General features: G+C 51.3%; 1 protein-coding gene across 5 annotated transcripts in view; it reads right to left on the minus strand.

Annotated features, from left to right (window-relative positions):
• Positions 1 to 16,964: 16,964 nt before the first annotated feature.
• The window catches only part of CAD (carbamoyl-phosphate synthetase 2, aspartate transcarbamylase, and dihydroorotase), a 28,817-nt gene continuing 27,638 nt past the window's right edge, over positions 16,965 to 18,143 (minus strand). For all 5 annotated transcript variants that reach the window (XM_040426894.1, XM_040426893.1, XM_040426891.1 and 2 more), the window contains 3 exons: positions 18,027 to 18,128; positions 17,833 to 17,927; positions 16,965 to 17,468 (listed from right to left, as the gene is read on the minus strand). In XM_040426894.1, the coding sequence (XP_040282828.1) occupies positions 17,366 to 17,468; positions 17,833 to 17,927; positions 18,027 to 18,128 (300 nt within the window). In that variant the 3' untranslated portion in view covers positions 16,965 to 17,365. The remainder of the gene's footprint in view (positions 17,469 to 17,832; positions 17,928 to 18,026; positions 18,129 to 18,143) is intronic.

Genomic DNA, 18,143 nt, shown 5'->3' on the forward strand with positions numbered 1-18,143 from the left:
CGCTCCATCTCCTCCTGTATACCCTCCTCACCTCTCGCTTTCTCTCCTCCTGTGTACCCTCCTCACCTCTCGCTCCATCTCCTCCTGTATACCCTCCTCACCTCTTGCTCCCTCTCCTCCTGTATACCCTCCTCACCTCTCACTCCATCTCCTCCTGTATACCCTCCTCACCTCTCGCTCCCTCTCCTCCTGTATATCCTCCTCACCTCTCACTCCCTCTCTTCCTGTATACCCTCCTGACCTGTCACCCCCTTCTTCCTGTATACCCTCATCACCTCTTGCACCCCTTCCTCCAGTATACCCTCCTCACCTCTCACTCCCTCTCCTCCTGTATACCCTCCTCACCTCTCACTCCCTATCCTCCTGTATACCCTCCTCACCTCTCACTCCATCTCCTCCTGTATACCCTCCTCACCTCTCGCTCCCTCTCCTCCTGTATACCCTCCTCACCTCTCACTCCCTCTCCTCCTGTATACCCTCCTCACCTCTCGCTCCCTCTCCTCCTGTATACCCTCCTCACCTCTCGCTCCCTCTCCTCTTGTATATCCTCCTCACCTCACGCTCCCTCTCCTCCTGTATACCCTCCTCACCTCTCGCTCCATCTCCTCCTGTATACCCTCCTCACCTCTCGCTCCCTCTCCTCCTGTATACCCTCCACACCTCCCACTCCCTCTCCTCCTGTATACCCTTCTCACCTCTCACTCCCCCTCCTCCTGTATACCCTCCTCACCTCTCGCTCCCTCTCCTCCTGTATACCCTCCACACCTCTCACTCCCTCTCCTCCTGTATACCCTTCTCACCTCTCACTCCCTCTCCTCCTGTATACCCTCCACACCTCTCACTCTCTTCCTGTATACCCTCCTCACCTCTCGCTCCCTATCCTCTTGTATACCCTCCTCACCTCACGCTCCCTCTCCTCCTGTATACCCTCCTCACCTCTCGCTCCCTCTCCTCCTGTATACCCTCCTCACCTCTCGCTCCCTCTCCTCCTGTATACCCTCCTCACCCCTCACTCTCTCTCCTCCTGTATACCCTCCTCACCTCTCGCTCCCTCTCCTCCTGTATACCCTCCTCACCTCTCGCTCCATCTCCTCCTGTATACCCTCCTCACCTCTCACTCCATCTCCTCCTGTATACCCTCCTCACCTCTCGCTCCCTCTCCTCCTGTATACCCTCCTCACCTCTCGCTCCCTCTCCTCCTGTATACCCTCCTCACCTCTCGCTCCCTCTCCTCCTGTATACCCTCCTCACCCCTCACTCTCTCTCCTCCTGTATACCCTCCTCACCTCTCGCTCCCTCTCCTCCTGTATACCCTCCTCACCTCTCGCTCCCTCTCCTCCTGTATACTCTCCTCACCTCTCGCTCCCTCTCCTCCTGTATACTCTCCTCACCTTTCGCTCCCTCTCCTCCTGTATACCCTCCTCACCTCTCGCTCCATCTCCTCCTGTATACCCTCCTCACCTCTCGCTCCCTCTCCTCCTGTATACCCTCCTCACCTCTCACTCCCTCTCCTCCTGTATACCCTCCTCACCTCTCGCTCCCTCTCCTCCTGTATATCCTCCTCACCTCTCACTCCCTCTCCTCCTGTATACCCTCCTCACCTCTCGCTCCCTCTCCTCCTGTATACCCTCCTCACCTCTCGCTCCCTCTCCTCCTGTATACCCTCCTCACCTCTCACTCCCTCTCCTCCTGTATACCCTCCTCACCTCTCGCTCCCTCTCCTCCTGTATACCCTCCTCACCTCTCACTCCCTCTCCTCCTGTATACTCTCCTCACCTCTCGCTCCCTCTCCTCCTGTATACCCTCCTGACCTGTCACTCCCCTTCCTCCTTTATACGCTCATCACCTCCTGCTCCCATTCTCCTGTATACCCTCCTCACCTCTCACTCCCTCTCCTCCTGTATACCCTCCTCACCCCTCACTCCCTCTCTTCCTGTATACCCTCCTCACCTCTCGCTCCCTCTCCTCCTGTATACTCTCCTCACCTCTCACTCTCTTCCTGTATACCCTCCTCACCTCTCACTCTCTTCCTGTATACCCTCCTGACCTGTCACTCCCCTTCCTCCTTTATACGCTCATCACCTCCTGCTCCCATCCTCCTGTATACCCTCCTCACCTCTTGCTCCCATCTCTCCTGTATACCCTCCTCACCTCTTGCTCCTCCTCTTGTATACCCTCTTCAGCTCTCGCTCCCCCTCCTCTTGTATACCCTCCTGCGGTGATACGTCACAGTGATATCGTGATATGAGCGCTACGGGAGCCGGCTGGAGCGCTCCGCTGAGGTGCCCTGGGATTTGTGTCACTGGTTTATATCACCTGCAGGAAGATCAAAGTGAGAATCATCACACTCATCATCCTGGCCTGCTCTCCGGGTCATCCTCCTGACTCATGGTAGTGTTTTATAATTGTATGTAGTATTTTTAGTCCTCTGCTCATCCCACAAGATGAGCTAAGATGACAGTTATCCATTAGTAAACCAATTGTCAGTCCTACCATAATGGCTGCCGTGTGAGCTCAGATCATGAGCCCAACAGAGGAGTCGAGACTGTGTGAGGGCAGACTGTGTGAATGTCGCTGATATGGAATTAACAGGAATAAATCTATACATAAATTCTGATTTTGTTTCGACCACCATAACACAGTCACATTTTTGGGTTCTTGGCCTGCAACGCTCTCACCTCTATTCAGGTCCAACTCCTTGGACCATCAAGGTTTACCAGAACATAATCTCCAAAAAATGTTCCAAAAAACGTAGGGGCGTCCTCCACCTCACTGGACAACCCAACCTCTGCATTTTCGCTAGTATTTTGGAGCGTGTGGAGGCAGTCTCACAATTCATGAATGGACAGAGATATTGCACCCTGTATGACCTTCTTACCAGTTCATGAGATGTAGCTCTACCCACTCAGTGATACACTTGGAAAGTACTGGCATCATGCGAAACATCACGGGAAGGACAGGTCATTACGTACCCATCGTCGACTGACCAAATAGGGATAATTATAAAAAAGTGGACATATTCTACATCTAACTTCACCAAAGTAGCTCCAGTGCCGAAAACATGGTCAACCATATAAAATTTGAGGATCTTCTGTCCTGATTCCATCATTCTTTGTAGGTTCTTATGGGCCTGAAATACAGTGAATGGAATTTACTGATATTTTCTTAAGGAGCGATAAGTGGATGTTGGGACCGCTGTGGGGTCCAACTCCACCCCATTCTTTTTCCCTAAACATCAGACTATATTACTTTAGGGATCTTTCCATACAATCGTCTGATTATAGCAAGAACCACAGGAGGTAGTAGAGGAAGACAGTAGCGAGGACTACAGGAGGCAGTATTGGAGGAGATCTACTACTAGTGAAAACCACAGGGGGCTGTATTGAGGAGCACTAATTACTAATGGGGTCCACGGGGGGCAGCAATGAGATCTCCATTACTAGTGAGGACCACAGGAGCAGTATTGGAGGGGACCTATTACTAGTGAGGACCACAGGGGGGCAGTATTGGAGTAGATCTATTACTAGTGAGGAACACAGGGGGGCAGTATTGGAGGGGATCTATTACTAGTGAGGACCACCGGTGGGCAGTATTGGAGGTAATCTATTACTAGGGAGGACCACAGGGGGGGAGTATTGAGGAGCTCTCATACCTAATGAGGACCACAGGAGGCAGTAATGAGATATTCAGTACTAGTCAGGACCACAGGGGGCAGTATTGAGGAGTGCTCATTACTAATAAGGACCATAGGTGGCAGTAATGGGATCTGCATTACTAGTGAGGACCACTGGGCAGTATTGGAGATGATCTATTACTAGTGACGACCACAGAAGGCAGTATTAGAGGGGACCTATTACTAGTGAGAACCTCGGGGGGCAGTTTGAAGGGGATCTATTATTATGGAGGACCACAAGGGAGGTAGTAGTGGAGGGGATTTATTACTAGGGAGGACCACAAGGAGGAAGTATTGAGGAGCTCTCATAACTAATAAGGGCCACAGGAGGCAGTAATGAGATCTCCGTTACTAGTGAGGACCACAGAGGGCAGTATTGAGGACTGCTCATTACTAATAAGGACCACAGGGGGCAGTAATGGGATCTGCATTACTAGTGAGGACCACAGGGGGCAGTAATGGGATCTGCATTACTAGTGAGGACCACAGGGGGCAGTATTGGAGATGATCAATTACTAGTGAGGACCACAGGGGGGCAGTATTGGAGGGGGATCTATTACTAGTAGGACCACAAGGGGGCAGTATTGGAAGGGATCTATTACTAGTGAGAACCAAAAGGGGGGCAGTATTGGAGGGGATCTATTACTAGGGAGGATCACAAGGGGGAAAAATGGAGGAGCTCTCATACCTAATGAGGGACACAGGAGGCAAAAATGAAATCTCCATTACTAGTGTGGATCACGGGCGGCTGTGGGGGGTGTATGGGGGTGCCGTATTGGAGAGGATCTATTACTAGTGAGGACCACAAGGGCCTGTAATGAGATCTCCGTTACTAGCGAGGACCACAGGGGGGTTGTAATGAGATCTCCGTTACTAGCGAGGACTACAGGGGGCAGTAATGAGATCTCCATTACTAGAGAGTACGACAGGGAGCAGTAATGAGATCTCCATTACTAGAGAGGACCACAGGGAGCAGTAATGAGATCACCATTACTAGTGAGGACCACAGGGAGAAGTAATGAGATCTCCGTTACTAGCGAGGACCACAGAGGGGTGTAATGGGATCTCCGTTACTAGCGAGGACCACAGAGGGCAGTAATGAGATCTCCATTACTAGTGAGGACCACAGGGGGCTGTAATGAGATCTCCATTACTAGCGAGGACCACAGGGGGCTGTAATGAGATCTCCGTTACTAGCGAGGACCACAGGGGGCAGTAATGAGATCTCCATTACTAGAGAGGACCACATGGGGCAGTAATGAGATCTCCATTACTAGCGAGGACCACAGGGGGGCAGTAATGAGATCTCCATTACTAGAGAGGACCACAGGGAGCAGTAATGAGATCTCCATTACTAGCGAGGACCACAGGGGGCTGTAATGAGATCTCTGTTACTAGCGAGGTCCACAGGGGGCAGTAATGAGATCTTCATTACTACATAGGACCACAGGGGGCAGTAATACGATCTCCATTGCTATTGAGGACCAAAGGGGGGCAGTAATGAGATCTCCATTACTAGAGAGGACCACAGGGAGCAGTAATGAGATCTCCATTACTAGAGAGGACCACAGGGAGCAGTAATGAGATCTCCATTACTAGAGAGGACCACAGGGGGGCTGTAATGAGATCTCCGTTACTAGTGAGGACCACAGGGAGCAGTAATGAGATCTCCATTACTAGTGAGGACCACAAGGGGGCAGTAAAGAGATCTCCGTTACTAGTGAGGACCACAGGGGGGCAGTAATGAGATCTCCATTACTAGAGAGGACCACAGGGAGCAGTAATGAGATCTCCATTACTAGCAAGGACCAAAGGGGGCTGTAATGAGATCTCCATTACTAGTGAGGACCACAGGGGGCAGTAATGAGATCTTCATTACTAGAGAGGACCACAGGGGGCAGTAATGAGATCTCCATTACTAGTGAGGACCACAGGGGGCAGTAATGAGATCTCCATTACTAGTGAGGACCACAGGGGGCAGTAATGAGATCTTCATTACTAGAGAGGACCACAGGGGGCAGTAATGAGATCTCCATTACTAGTGAGGACCACAGGGGGGCAGTAATGAAATCTCCATTACTAGAGAGGACCACAGGGGGCAGTAATGAGATCTCCATTATTAGTGAGGACCACAGGGAGCAGTAATGAAACAGGGGGGCTGTAATGAGATCTCCATTACTAGTGAGGACCACAGGGGGGCAGTAATGAAATCTCCATTACTAGTGAGGACCACAGGGAGCAGTAATGAGATCTTCATTACTAGAGAGGACCACAGGGGGCAGTAATGAGATATCCATTATTAGTGAGGACCACAGGGAGCAGTAATGACACAGGGGGGCTGTAATGAGATCTCCATTACTAGTGAGGACAACAGGGGGGCTGTAATGAGATCTCCATTACTAGCGAGGGCCACAGAGGGCAGTAATGAGATCTCCATTACTAGTGAGGAACACAGGGGACTGTAATGAGATCTCCATTACTAGAGAGGACCACAGGGAGCAGTAATGAGATCTCCATTACTAGTGAGGAACACAGGGGACTGTAATGAGAGCTCCGTTACTAGCGAGGACCACAGAGGGTAGTAATGAGATCTCCATTACTAGTGAGGACCACAGGGGGGCAGTAATGAGATCTCCATTACTAGTGAGGACCACAGGGGGGCTGTAATGAGATCTCCGTTACTAGCGAGGACCACAGGGGGCAGTAATGAGATCTTCATTACTAGTGAGGATCACAGGGGGGCAGTAATGAGATCTCCATTACTAGTGAGGACCACAGGGGGGCAGTAATGAGATCTCCATTACTAGCGAGGACCACAGGGGTGCAGTAATGAGATCTTCATTACTAGAGAGGACCACAGGGGGGCAGTAATGAGATATCCATTATTAGTGAGGACCACAGGGAGCAGTAATGACACAGGGGGGCTGTAATGAGATCTCCATTACTAGTGAGGACCACAGGGGGGCTGTAATGAGATCTCCATTACTAGCGAGGGCCACAGAGGGCAGTAATGAGATCTCCATTACTAGTGAGGAACACAGGGGACTGTAATGAGATCTCCATTACTAGAGAGGACCACAGGGAGCAGTAATGAGATCTCCATTACTAGTGAGGAACACAGGGGACTGTAATGAGAGCTCCGTTACTAGCGAGGACCACAGAGGGTAGTAATGAGATCTCCATTACTAGTGAGGACCACAGGGGGGCAGTAATGAGATCTCCATTACTAGTGAGGACCACAGGGGGGCTGTAATGAGATCTCCGTTACTAGCGAGGACCACAGGGGGCAGTAATGAGATCTTCATTACTAGTGAGGATCACAGGGGGGCAGTAATGAGATCTCCATTACTAGTGAGGACCACAGGGTGCAGTAATGAGATCTCCATTACTAGTGAGGACCACAGGGGGCAGTAATGAGATCTCCATTACTAGTGAAGACCACAGGGGGGCAGTAATGAGATCACCATTACTAGTGAGGACCACAGGGGGGTGTAATGAGATCTCCATTACTAGCGAGGACCACAGGGGGCAGTAATGAGATCTCCATTACTAGTGAGGACCACAGGGGGCAGTAATGAGATCTCCATTACTAGTGAAGATCACAGGGGGCAGTAATGAGATCGCCATTACTAGTGAGGACCACAGGGGGGCTGTAATGAGATCTCCATTACTAGTGAGGACCACAGGGGGGCAGTAATGAGATTTCAATTACTAGCGAGGACCACAGGGGGCAGTAATGAGATCTCCGTTACTAGCGAGGACCACAGAGGGCAGTAATGAGATCTCCATTACTAGAGAGGACCACAGGGGGCAGTAATGAGAACTCCATTACTAGTGAGGACCACAGGGGGGCAGTAATGAGTTCTCCATTACTAGTGAGGATCACAGGGGGCTGTAATGAGATCTCCATTACTAGTGAGGACCACAGAGGGCAGTAATGAGATCGCCATTACTAGTGAGGACCACAGGGGGGTGTAATGAGATCTCCATTACTAGTGAGGACCACAGGGGGGCAGTAATGAGATCTCAATTACTAGCGAGGACCACAGGGGGCAGTAATGAGATCTCCGTTACTAGCGAGGACCACAGAGGGCAGTAATGAGATCTCCATTACTAGTGAGGACCACAGGGGGCTGTAATGAGATCTCCATTACTAGAGAGGACCACAGGGGGCTGTAATGAGATCGCCATTACTAGTGAGGACCACAGGGGGGTGTAATGAGATCTCCATTACTAGTGAGGACCACAGGGGGCTGTAATGAGTTCTCCATTACTAGTGAGGACCACAGGGGGCAGTAATGAGATCTCCGTTACTAGCGAGGACCACAGAAGGCAGTAATGAGATCTCCATTACTAGAGAGGACCACAGGGGGCTGTAATGAGATCTCTATTACTAGTGAGGACCACAGAGGGCAGTAATGAGATCTCCATTAGGACCACAGGGGGGCAGTAATGAGATCTCCGTTACTAGCGAGGACCACAGAGGGCAGTAATGAGATCTCCATTACTAGCGAGGACCACAGGGGGCTGTAATGAGATCTCCGTTACTAGCGAGGACCACAGGGGACTGTAATGAGATCTCCGTTACTAGCGAGGACCACAGGGGGCTGTAATGAGATCTCCATTACTAGCGAGGACCACAGGGAGCAGTAATGAAATCTCCATTACTAGAGAGGACCACATGGGGCAGTAATGAGATCGCCATTACTAGTGAGGACCACAGGGGAGTGTAATGAGATCTCCATTACTAGTGAGGACCACAGGGGGGCAGTAATGAGATCTCAATTACTAGCGAGGACCACAGGGGGCAGTAATGAGATCTCCGTTAGGACCACAGGGGGGCAGTAATGAGATCTCCGTTACTAGCGAGGACCACAGAGGGCAGTAATGAGATCTCCATTACTAGCGAGGACCACAGGGGGCAGTAATGAGATCTCCGTTACTAGCGAGGACCACAGGGGACTGTAATGAGATCTCCTTTACTAGCGAGGACCACAGGGGGCAGTAATGAGATCGCCATTACTAGTGAGGACCACAGGGGGGCTGTAATAAGATCTCCATTACTAGTGAGGACCACAGGGGGGCAGTAATGAGATCGCCATTACTAGTGAGGACCACAGGGGGGCTGTAATAAGATCTCCATTACTAGTGAGGACCACAGGGGGGCAGTAATGAGATTTCAATTACTAGCGAGGACCACAGGGGGCAGTAATGAGATCTCCGTTACTAGCGAGGACCACAGAGGGCAGTAATGAGATCTCCATTACTAGAGAGGACCACAGGGGGCAGTAATGAGAACTCCATTACTAGTGAGGACCACAGGGGGGCAGTAATGAGTTCTCCATTACTAGTGAGGACCACAGGGGGCTGTAATGAGATCTCCATTACTAGTGAGGACCACAGAGGGCAGTAATGAGATCGCCATTACTAGTGAGGACCACAGGGGGGTGTAATGAGATCTCCATTACTAGTGAGGACCACAGGGGGGCAGTAATGAGATCTCAATTACTAGCGAGGACCACAGGGGGCAGTAATGAGATCTCCGTTACTAGCGAGGACCACAGAGGGCAGTAATGAGATCTCCTTTACTAGTGAAGACCACAGAGGGCAGTAATGAGATCTCCATTACTAGAGAGGACCACAGGGGGCTGTAATGAGATCGCCATTACTAGTGAGGACCACAGGGGGGTGTAATGAGATCTCCATTACTAGTGAGGACCACAGGGGGGCAGTAATGAGATCTCCATTAGGACCACAGGGGGGCAGTAATGAGATCTCCGTTACTAGCGAGGACCACAGAGGGCAGTAATGAGATCTCCATTACTAGTGAGGAACACAGGGGACTGTAATGAGAGCTCCGTTACTAGCGAGGACCACAGAGGGCAGTAATGAGATCTCCATTACTAGCGAGGACCACAGGGGGCTGTAATGAGATCTCCGTTACTAGCGAGGACCACAGGGGACTGTAATGAGATCTCCGTTACTAGCGAGGACCACAGGGGAGCTGTAATGAGATCTCCGTTACTAGTGAGGACCACAGAGGGCAGTAATGAGATCTCCATTACTAGCGAGGACCACAGGGAGCAGTAATGAAATCTCCATTACTAGAGAGGACCACATGGGGCAGTAATGAGATCGCCATTACTAGTGAGGACCACAGGGGGGTGTAATGAGATCTCCATTACTAGTGAGGACCACAGGGGGGTGTAATGAGATCTCCATTACTAGTGAGGACCACAGGGGGCAGTAATGAGATCTCAATTACTAGCGAGGACCACAGGGGGCAGTAATGAGATCTCCATTACTAGTGAGGACCACAGAGGGCAGTAATGAGATCTACATTAGGACCACAGGGGGGCAGTAATGAGATCTCCGTTACTAGCGAGGACCACAGAGGGCAGTTATGAGATCTCCATTACTAGCGAGGACCACAGGGGGCTGTAATGAGATCTCCGTTACTAGCGAGGACCACAGGGGACTGTAATGAGATCTCCTTTACTAGCGAGGACCACAGGGGGCTGTAATGAGATCTCCGTTACTAGCGAGGACCACAGGGGGCTGTAATGAGATCTCCGTTACTAGCGAGGACCACAGGGGGCAGTAATGAGATCTCCATTACTAGAGAGGACCACATGGGGCAGTAATGAGATCTCCATTACTAGTGAGGACCACAGGGGGGCAGTAATGAGATCTCCATAACTAGAGAGGACCACAGGGAGCAGTAATGAGATCTCCATTACTAGTGAGGACCATAGGGGGCTGTAATGAGATCTCTGTTACTAGCGAGGACCACAGGGGGCAGTAATGAGATCCTAATTACTACATAGGACCACAGGGGGCAGTAATGAGATCTCCATTACTATTGAGGACCACAGGGGGGCAGTAATGAGATCTCCATTACTAGTGAGGACCACAGGGGGGCTGTAATGAGATCTTCATTACTACATAGGACCACAGGGGGCAGTAATGAGATCTCCATTACTAGTGAGGACCACAGGGGGGCAGTAATGAGATCTCCATTACTAGTGAGGACCACAGGGGGGCTGTAATGAGATCTCCGTTACTAGCGAGGACCACAGGGGGCTGTAATGAGATCTCTGTAACTAGCGAGGACCACAGGGGGCAGTAATGAGATCTTCATTACTAGAGCGGACCACAGGAGGCTGTAATGAGATCTCCATCACTAGTGAGGACCACAGGAGGCAGTAATGAGATCTCCATTACTAGTGAGGACCACAGGGGGGCTGTAATGAGATCTCCATTACTAGTGAGGTCCACAGGGGGGCTGTAATGAGATCTCCATTACTAGTGAGGACCACAGGGGGGCTGTAATGAGATCTCCATTACTAGTGAGGACCACAGGGGGCAGTATTAGATTGGAGCAAAGTTCTTGGAGGTGGCCACATATATTAAGTGCACAGTATAACCTCCATGTGGCAGATGAGATTATATGAGGTTATATCCAGAGGAGGATAAAAATCCCACTGTATAGTGAATTGTAGACACCAGTGCCAGGCAGCTGCTGCCAAAGCTCAGGTATCGCAGGATGCGTTCAAGGCTTATACCGAACACATAAGCTTCAGCTCTGCTGTCACACTGTGGGGACATCCTGATGACGGGTGACTGAAGATGCCACAGATTCGGGTCCCTGACTCAGTTCTTATTATGGTTTATTTTGGAGTGATGTCATTCTCCTCTCTTTCATGTTCCTACATGACTTGTCCCGGATTGACTTGAGTGGCCCCGTGTCACAGGGATGACAGATCCATAAATGTCATCTCCTCCTACATTATAATGTTGATGGATCAATGACTGACATAACCACATCCGGTGTCACTGGCGAGCTGTGTGGTATATAAACCAGAGAGGAGATCCCAGAGGACAACTCTCCATCAAGCTCCATCCAGCATCATCTCAGCCTTGACCTGAAGAACATGGAAGCCCAGAGCGCCAAGTGTAGCCGTGGAGTGTGCCTGCTCCTGGTCTGTCTGGTTGCCAGCCTGCAGGGGGCAGGTGAGAGTAGCCGGGCACATTATGTGCTACTATTGGGCAGGGTATACTTTACATCAGACAGCCCGCATTAGGGTCTGCGCCACCTGACCCTCTACACGTATCTCTAAAGGGATTGTACGGTCACTACAGATGATCTTCATCTTGACCAACAGATGACTGGCGAGATCAGAGCACTGGAGGGGGGAGGGCTGTGATTTTGTCAATATAAGAGGCATGGTGTCATATCAACTGGTACATGACCAGCTCTCCTCCCAGGACATGTCCACAGGTGGTTTACACAGCGCTTTAACGGTTTTGCTGTATGTTGGGGTGGTTTTTAACCCATGGCGGTACCCTATATAATTCAGGAAGAAGGATGGTGACATAGGCTGGCGCTCCATTAAAAGGAAAGGCCACAGTGATGGGTTTCTTGTGGAAGAGCCGCCATTTTCCGTTTATTTTGACATATTCCCAAATTTATCCTGTTTTCTCTCAATTTTCCTTCACGGTCGATAATCTGGACATCTTTGGATCATTGACGCTCACTCTTCGGTCGGCAACACACAGCGGCACAGACAAACACAACCACAGGTAAGGCTGCAGTGTATGACAAGCCCCTCCCACTACAGGGCGAGAGAGCCAGTGGCAGGGCGAGTATTGACACCTCTTGTTATTTGCAGGTGTCCCTGGATGGGGCGTGGCTCTCCTGGTGATGACATCACTGATCCTGTCCTATCTGATCCTGTGCATGATCTTGGCGGTAAGATCTGAATGATATTATATAGGGTAGGGGGTTAACATGGGTGATTTACTCCAGCTGCATGTATACAGACCATGGCTGATGTGTAACCCTCCCCCACTCCGCAGCACCCCACTAACCCCCGGACAAGAACTGATGTCAACCCATAAATGTTCACAAGATCTAACAACCAAAACTCAACCAAACATGAGCTCCCCCAAAATTCCCAGTAATGTACCAAAGAGCAGCCTCCATCTCCCAATCCCAGTAATGTACCACAAAGCGGCCCCTCATCTCATAATCCCAGTAATGTACCACAGAGCAGCCTCCATCTCCCGATCCCAGTAATGTACCACAAAGCGGCCCCTCATCTCCTGATCCCAGTAATGTACCACAGAGCAGCCCCTCATCTCCTAATCCCAGTAATGTACCACAGAGCAGGCCCTTCATCTCCCAATTCCAGTAATGTACAACAGATCTACCCCTAATCTCCCAATAATGTACCACAGAGCTGACCCTCCATCTCCCAATCCCAGTAATGTACCACAGAGCTACCCCTAATCTCCCAATAATGTACCACAGAGCGGCCCCTCGTCTTCTAATCCCAGTAGTGTACCACAGAGCGGCCCCCATCTCCTAATCTCATTAATGTACCACAGAGCTACCCCTAATCTCCCAATAATGTACCACAGAGCGGACCCCATCTCCTAATCCCAGTAATGTACCACAGAGCGGCCCCCATCTCCTAATCCCAGTAATGTACCACAGAGCGGCCCCCATCTCCCAATCCCAGTAGTGTACCACAGAGCGGCCCCTCATCTACCAATAATGTACCATAGAGCAGCCTCCATCTCCTAATCCCAGTAATGTAACACAGAGCTACCCCTAATCTCCCAATAATGTACCACAGAGCGGCCCCCATCTCCTAATCTCAGTAATGTACCACAGAGCAGGCCCCTCATCTCCTAATTCCAGTAATGTACCATAGAGCTACCCCTAATCTCCCAATAATGTACCACAGAGCGGACCTCTCTCTCCTAATCCCAATAATGTACCACAGAGCAGCCTCCATTTCCCAATCCCAGTAGTGTACCACGGAGCGGCCCCTCATCTCCCAGTAATGTACCACAGAGCGGCCCCCATCTCCTAATCTCAGTAATGTACCACAGAGCAGGCCCCTCATCTCCTAATTCCAGTAATGTACCATAGAGCTACCCCTAATCTCCCAATAATGTACCACAGAGCGGACCTCTATCTCCTAATCCCAATAATGTACCACAGAGCAGCCTCCATCTCCCAATCCCAGTAGTGTACCACGGAACGGCCCCTCATCTCCCAATAATGTACCACAGAGCGGCCCCCATCTCCTAATCCCAGTAATGTACCACAGAGCGGCCCCCATCTCCTAATCCCAGTAATGTACCACAGAGCGGCCCCCATCTCCCAATCCCAGTAGTGTACCACAGAGCGGCCCCTCATCTACCAATAATGTACCATAGAGCGGCCTCCATCTCCTAATCCCAGTAATGTAACACAGAGCTACCCCTAATCTCCCAATAATGTACCACAGAGACGCCCCCATCTCCTAATCTCAGTAATGTACCACAGAGCGGCCCCCATCTCCTAATCCCAGTAATGTACCACAGAGCGGCCCCCATCTCCTAATCCCAGTAATGTACCACAGAGCGGCCCCCATCTCCCAATCCCAGTAGTGTACCACAGAGCGGCCCCTCATCTACCAATAATGTACCATAGAGCGGCCTCCATCTCCTAATCCCAGTAATGTAACACAGAGCTACCCCTAATCTCCCAATAATGTACCACAGAGACGCCCCCATCTCCTAATCTCAGTAATGTACCACGGAGCGGCCCCTCATCTCCTGATCCCAGTAACGTACCACAGAGCAGCCCCTCATCTCCTAATCCCAGTAATGTACCACAGATCTACCCCTAATCTCCCAATAATGTACCACAGAGCTGACCCTCCATCTCCCAATCCCAGTAATGTACCACAGAGCTACCCCTAATCTCCCAATAATGTACCACACAGCGGCCCCTCGTCTTCTAATCCCAGTAGTGTACCACAGAGCGGACCCTCCATCTCCTAATCCCAATAATGTACCACAGAGCGGCCTCCATCTCCCAATCCCAATAATGTACCACAAAGCTACCCCTAATCTCCCAATAATGTACTACAGAGCGGCCCCCATCTCCTAATCTCAGTAATGTACCACAGAGCAGGCCCCTCATCTCCTAATTCCAGTAATGTACCATAGAGCTACCCCTAATCTCCCAATAATGTACCACAGAGCGGCCCCCCATCTCCTAATCCCAGAAGTGTACTACAGAGCGGCCCCTCATCTCCTAATAATGTACCATAGAGCGGCCTCCATCTCCTAATCCCAGTAATGTAACACAGAGCGGCCCCCATCTCCTAATCTCAGTAATGTACCACAGAGCGGCCCCTGGTCTTCTAATCCCAGTAGTGTACCACAGAGCGGCCCCTAATCTCCTAATAATGTACCACAGAGCGTCCCCCATCTCCTAATCCCAGTAATGTACCACAGAGCGTCCCCCATCTTCTAATCCCAGTAGTGTACCACAGAGCGGCCCCTAATCTCCTAATAATGTACCACAGAGCGTCCCCCATCTCCTAATCCCAGTAATGTACCACAGAGCGGCCCCCATCTTCTAATCTCAGTAATGTACCACAGAGCGGCCCCCCATCTTCTAATCTCAGTAATGTACCACAGAGCGGCCCCCATCTTCTAATCTCAGTAATGTACCACAGAGCGGCCCCCTCATCTTCTAATCCCAGTAATGTACCACAGAGCGGCCCCCATCTCCTAATCCCAGTAATGTACCACAGAGCGGCCCCCCATCTTCTAATCTCAGTAATGTACCACAGAGCGGCCCCCCATCTTCTAATCTCAGTAATGTACCACAGAGCGGCCCCCATCTTCTAATCTCAGTAATGTACCACAGAGCGGCCCCCTCATCTTCTAATCCCAGTAATGTACCACAGAGCGGCCCCCATCTTCTAATCCCAGTAACGTACCACAGAGCGGCCCCTCGTCTCCCAATCCCAGTAATGCACCGCAGAGCGGCCCCTTCATCTCCCAATCCAAGTAGTGTACCACAGAGCGGGACCCTCATCTCCTAATCCCAGTAATGTACCACAGAGCGTCCCCCTCGTCTCCCAATCCCAGTAATGTACCACAGAGCGGCCCCTCATCTCCCAATCCCAGTAATGTACCACAGAGCGGCCCCCTCATCTCCCAATCCCAGTAATGTACCACAGAGCGGCCCCTCATCTCCCAATAATGTACCACAGAGCGGCCCCCTCGTCTCCCAATCCCAGTAATGTACCACAGAGCGGCCCCTCATCTCCCAATCCCAGTAATGTACCACAGAGCGGCCCCTCATCTCCCAATCCCAGTAATGTACCACAGAGCGGCCCCTCATCTCCCAATCCCAGTAATGTACCACAGAGCGGCCCCCATCTCCCCATCCCAGTAATGTACCACAGAGCGGCCCCCATCTCCCAATCCCAGTAATGTACCACAGAGCGGCCCCTCATCTCCCAATCCCAGTAATGTACCACAGAGCGGCCCCTCATCTCCCAATCCCAGTAATGTACCACAGAGCGGCCCCCTCGTCTCCCAATCCCAGTAATGTACCACAGAGCGGCCCCCTCGTCTCCCAATCCCAGTAGTGTACCACAGAGCGGCCCCTCATCTCCCAATCCCAGTAGTGTACCACAGAGCAGCCCCCTCATCTCCTAATCCCAGTAACATACCACAGAGCGGCCCCTCGTCTCCTAATGACAGTAATGTACCACAAAGCGGACCCTTGTCTCCCAATACCAGTAATATACCACAGAGAGGCCCCTAATCTTCCAATCCCAGTAATGTACCACAAAGCTACCCCTAATCTCCCAATAATGTACTACAGAGCGGCCCCCATCTCCTAATCCCAGTAATGTACCACAGAGCGGCCCCCATCTCCCAATCCCAGTAATGTACCACAGAGCGGCCCCCATCTCCCAATCCCAGTAATATACCACAGAGCGGCCCCCCATCTCCTAATCCCAGTAACGTACCACAGAGCGGCCTCCATCTCCTAATCCCAGTAATGTACCACAGAGCGGCCCCCATCTCCTAATCCCAGTAACATACGACATAGCGCCCCCTCGTCTCCTAATCAGATTCTGTTTTCTATTACAGCCCATGCTCAAGAAGCATCATGGAGGTCACGGGGGCCACTGATCGGGCACAGGGGCCACTCATGGACAGAGCCTGCGTTACATTGTCTCTGTATATTGTTACATGTATAAATAAAAGCAGAATAATCAGATCGGTCATGTGTCCTGCTGGTGGAGGATGGGGGGAGAACATGCTGAGGGTAGTAGTCATCCATGTACTTGTTACACTATGGCAGACTGCGCAGTCTGAACCAAGCAGCCAGCCAAATCCTCCCTGCAGCTCTGGATGTGACTGGAGCAGAAACCCGAGACCCTATGACGCGTAATCCCAGAACACGGAGGAATCAGAATAATTCAGAGAATTCTCTTTATTTAGAAAAAAGGAGGAAAAGCAAAGTTCCCTGTATCTTCACATATAAAACCAGTCCGAGCGTCCCGCCATCTACGAGCGACTAATCAGAGCAGCACAGATCAGACGTGACCCACAGAGGACAGCCACGAGCACAGAGCGCTTTACTGTCTGCCGAAAAGATGGCAGTGATGTCACCGGGTGGGTGTGGCCTCAGGGATAGTCACGACAATCAGAAAAAAAGCGTTGGATGAGGAAGTCATGTAATGTAACCAGTGTGACTGGGATAACTGGAGATGGGAATGACTGGTGAGCGGGACGACAGTGCACATATCATCCAATCAGGAACCAGCCCAGGGACGTCTCTCGGGGGGCACCGGGCGTTGGTCTAGTGTACAGCTCTCTGTATCAGTACTTTCCCAGGACTGTGGCCAGCAGCGCCATCCGCACGTACATCCCGTTCTCGGCCTGGCGGAAGTACGCTGCCCGAGGGTCCGAGTCCACTTCAAGACTGAGAGGAGAACAAGCAAAGAGAAGATGAGGTACATGGAGGATAGTGGGGGTGACCACACAGCGAGAAGGAGGATGGCGGGGGTCTGTATCCTCATAGTATGAGGTGAGCGGGGTCAGACTATCCTCCTCCATAGCAGAGGGAAGGACTCCGCTCAGGAACCCATCGCATGGTAAGGTTCCACTCGACTTCGGCCCCCACATCATCTCTACCAAAACTTCCAACCCCTCCCCCACTGCACCAAGACCCCAGGGTTCGCAGACTTCGTAGAGGCCGTACCCCGGGGTGAAAAGTCCACAGTAATATCAATGGCACAGGATGGTGAGAGTAGTAGTGATTTGTAGCCAGGGCGCCTGCTGCTCACCTGATCTCATTGACACGTGGCATCGGGTGCATCACCACCATCTTCTTCTTGGCACGGGTCATGATGTGTGGGGTGAGGATGAACTGTCCAAAACACTAAAGACAAAGACCCGGCGTCACCCAGAGCACGAGCTGCACACCCGACCCCCACAGCGGTGACACCCGCTGCCATGTTAGCCACGTCCCCAGACTCACATTGTCGTACTCCTCCTTGCTCTCAAACCTCTCCTTCTGTATCCGGGTCATGTAGAGGACGTCTGTGTCCGGGAGCGCCTCCTCAATGCTGCCGAACTCCTCCTACAAGAGTGTGGA

This window comes from Bufo bufo, chromosome 4 (assembly GCF_905171765.1).
Source record: "Bufo bufo chromosome 4, aBufBuf1.1, whole genome shotgun sequence".
NCBI classification, from domain to species: Eukaryota; Metazoa; Chordata; class Amphibia; order Anura; family Bufonidae; genus Bufo; species Bufo bufo.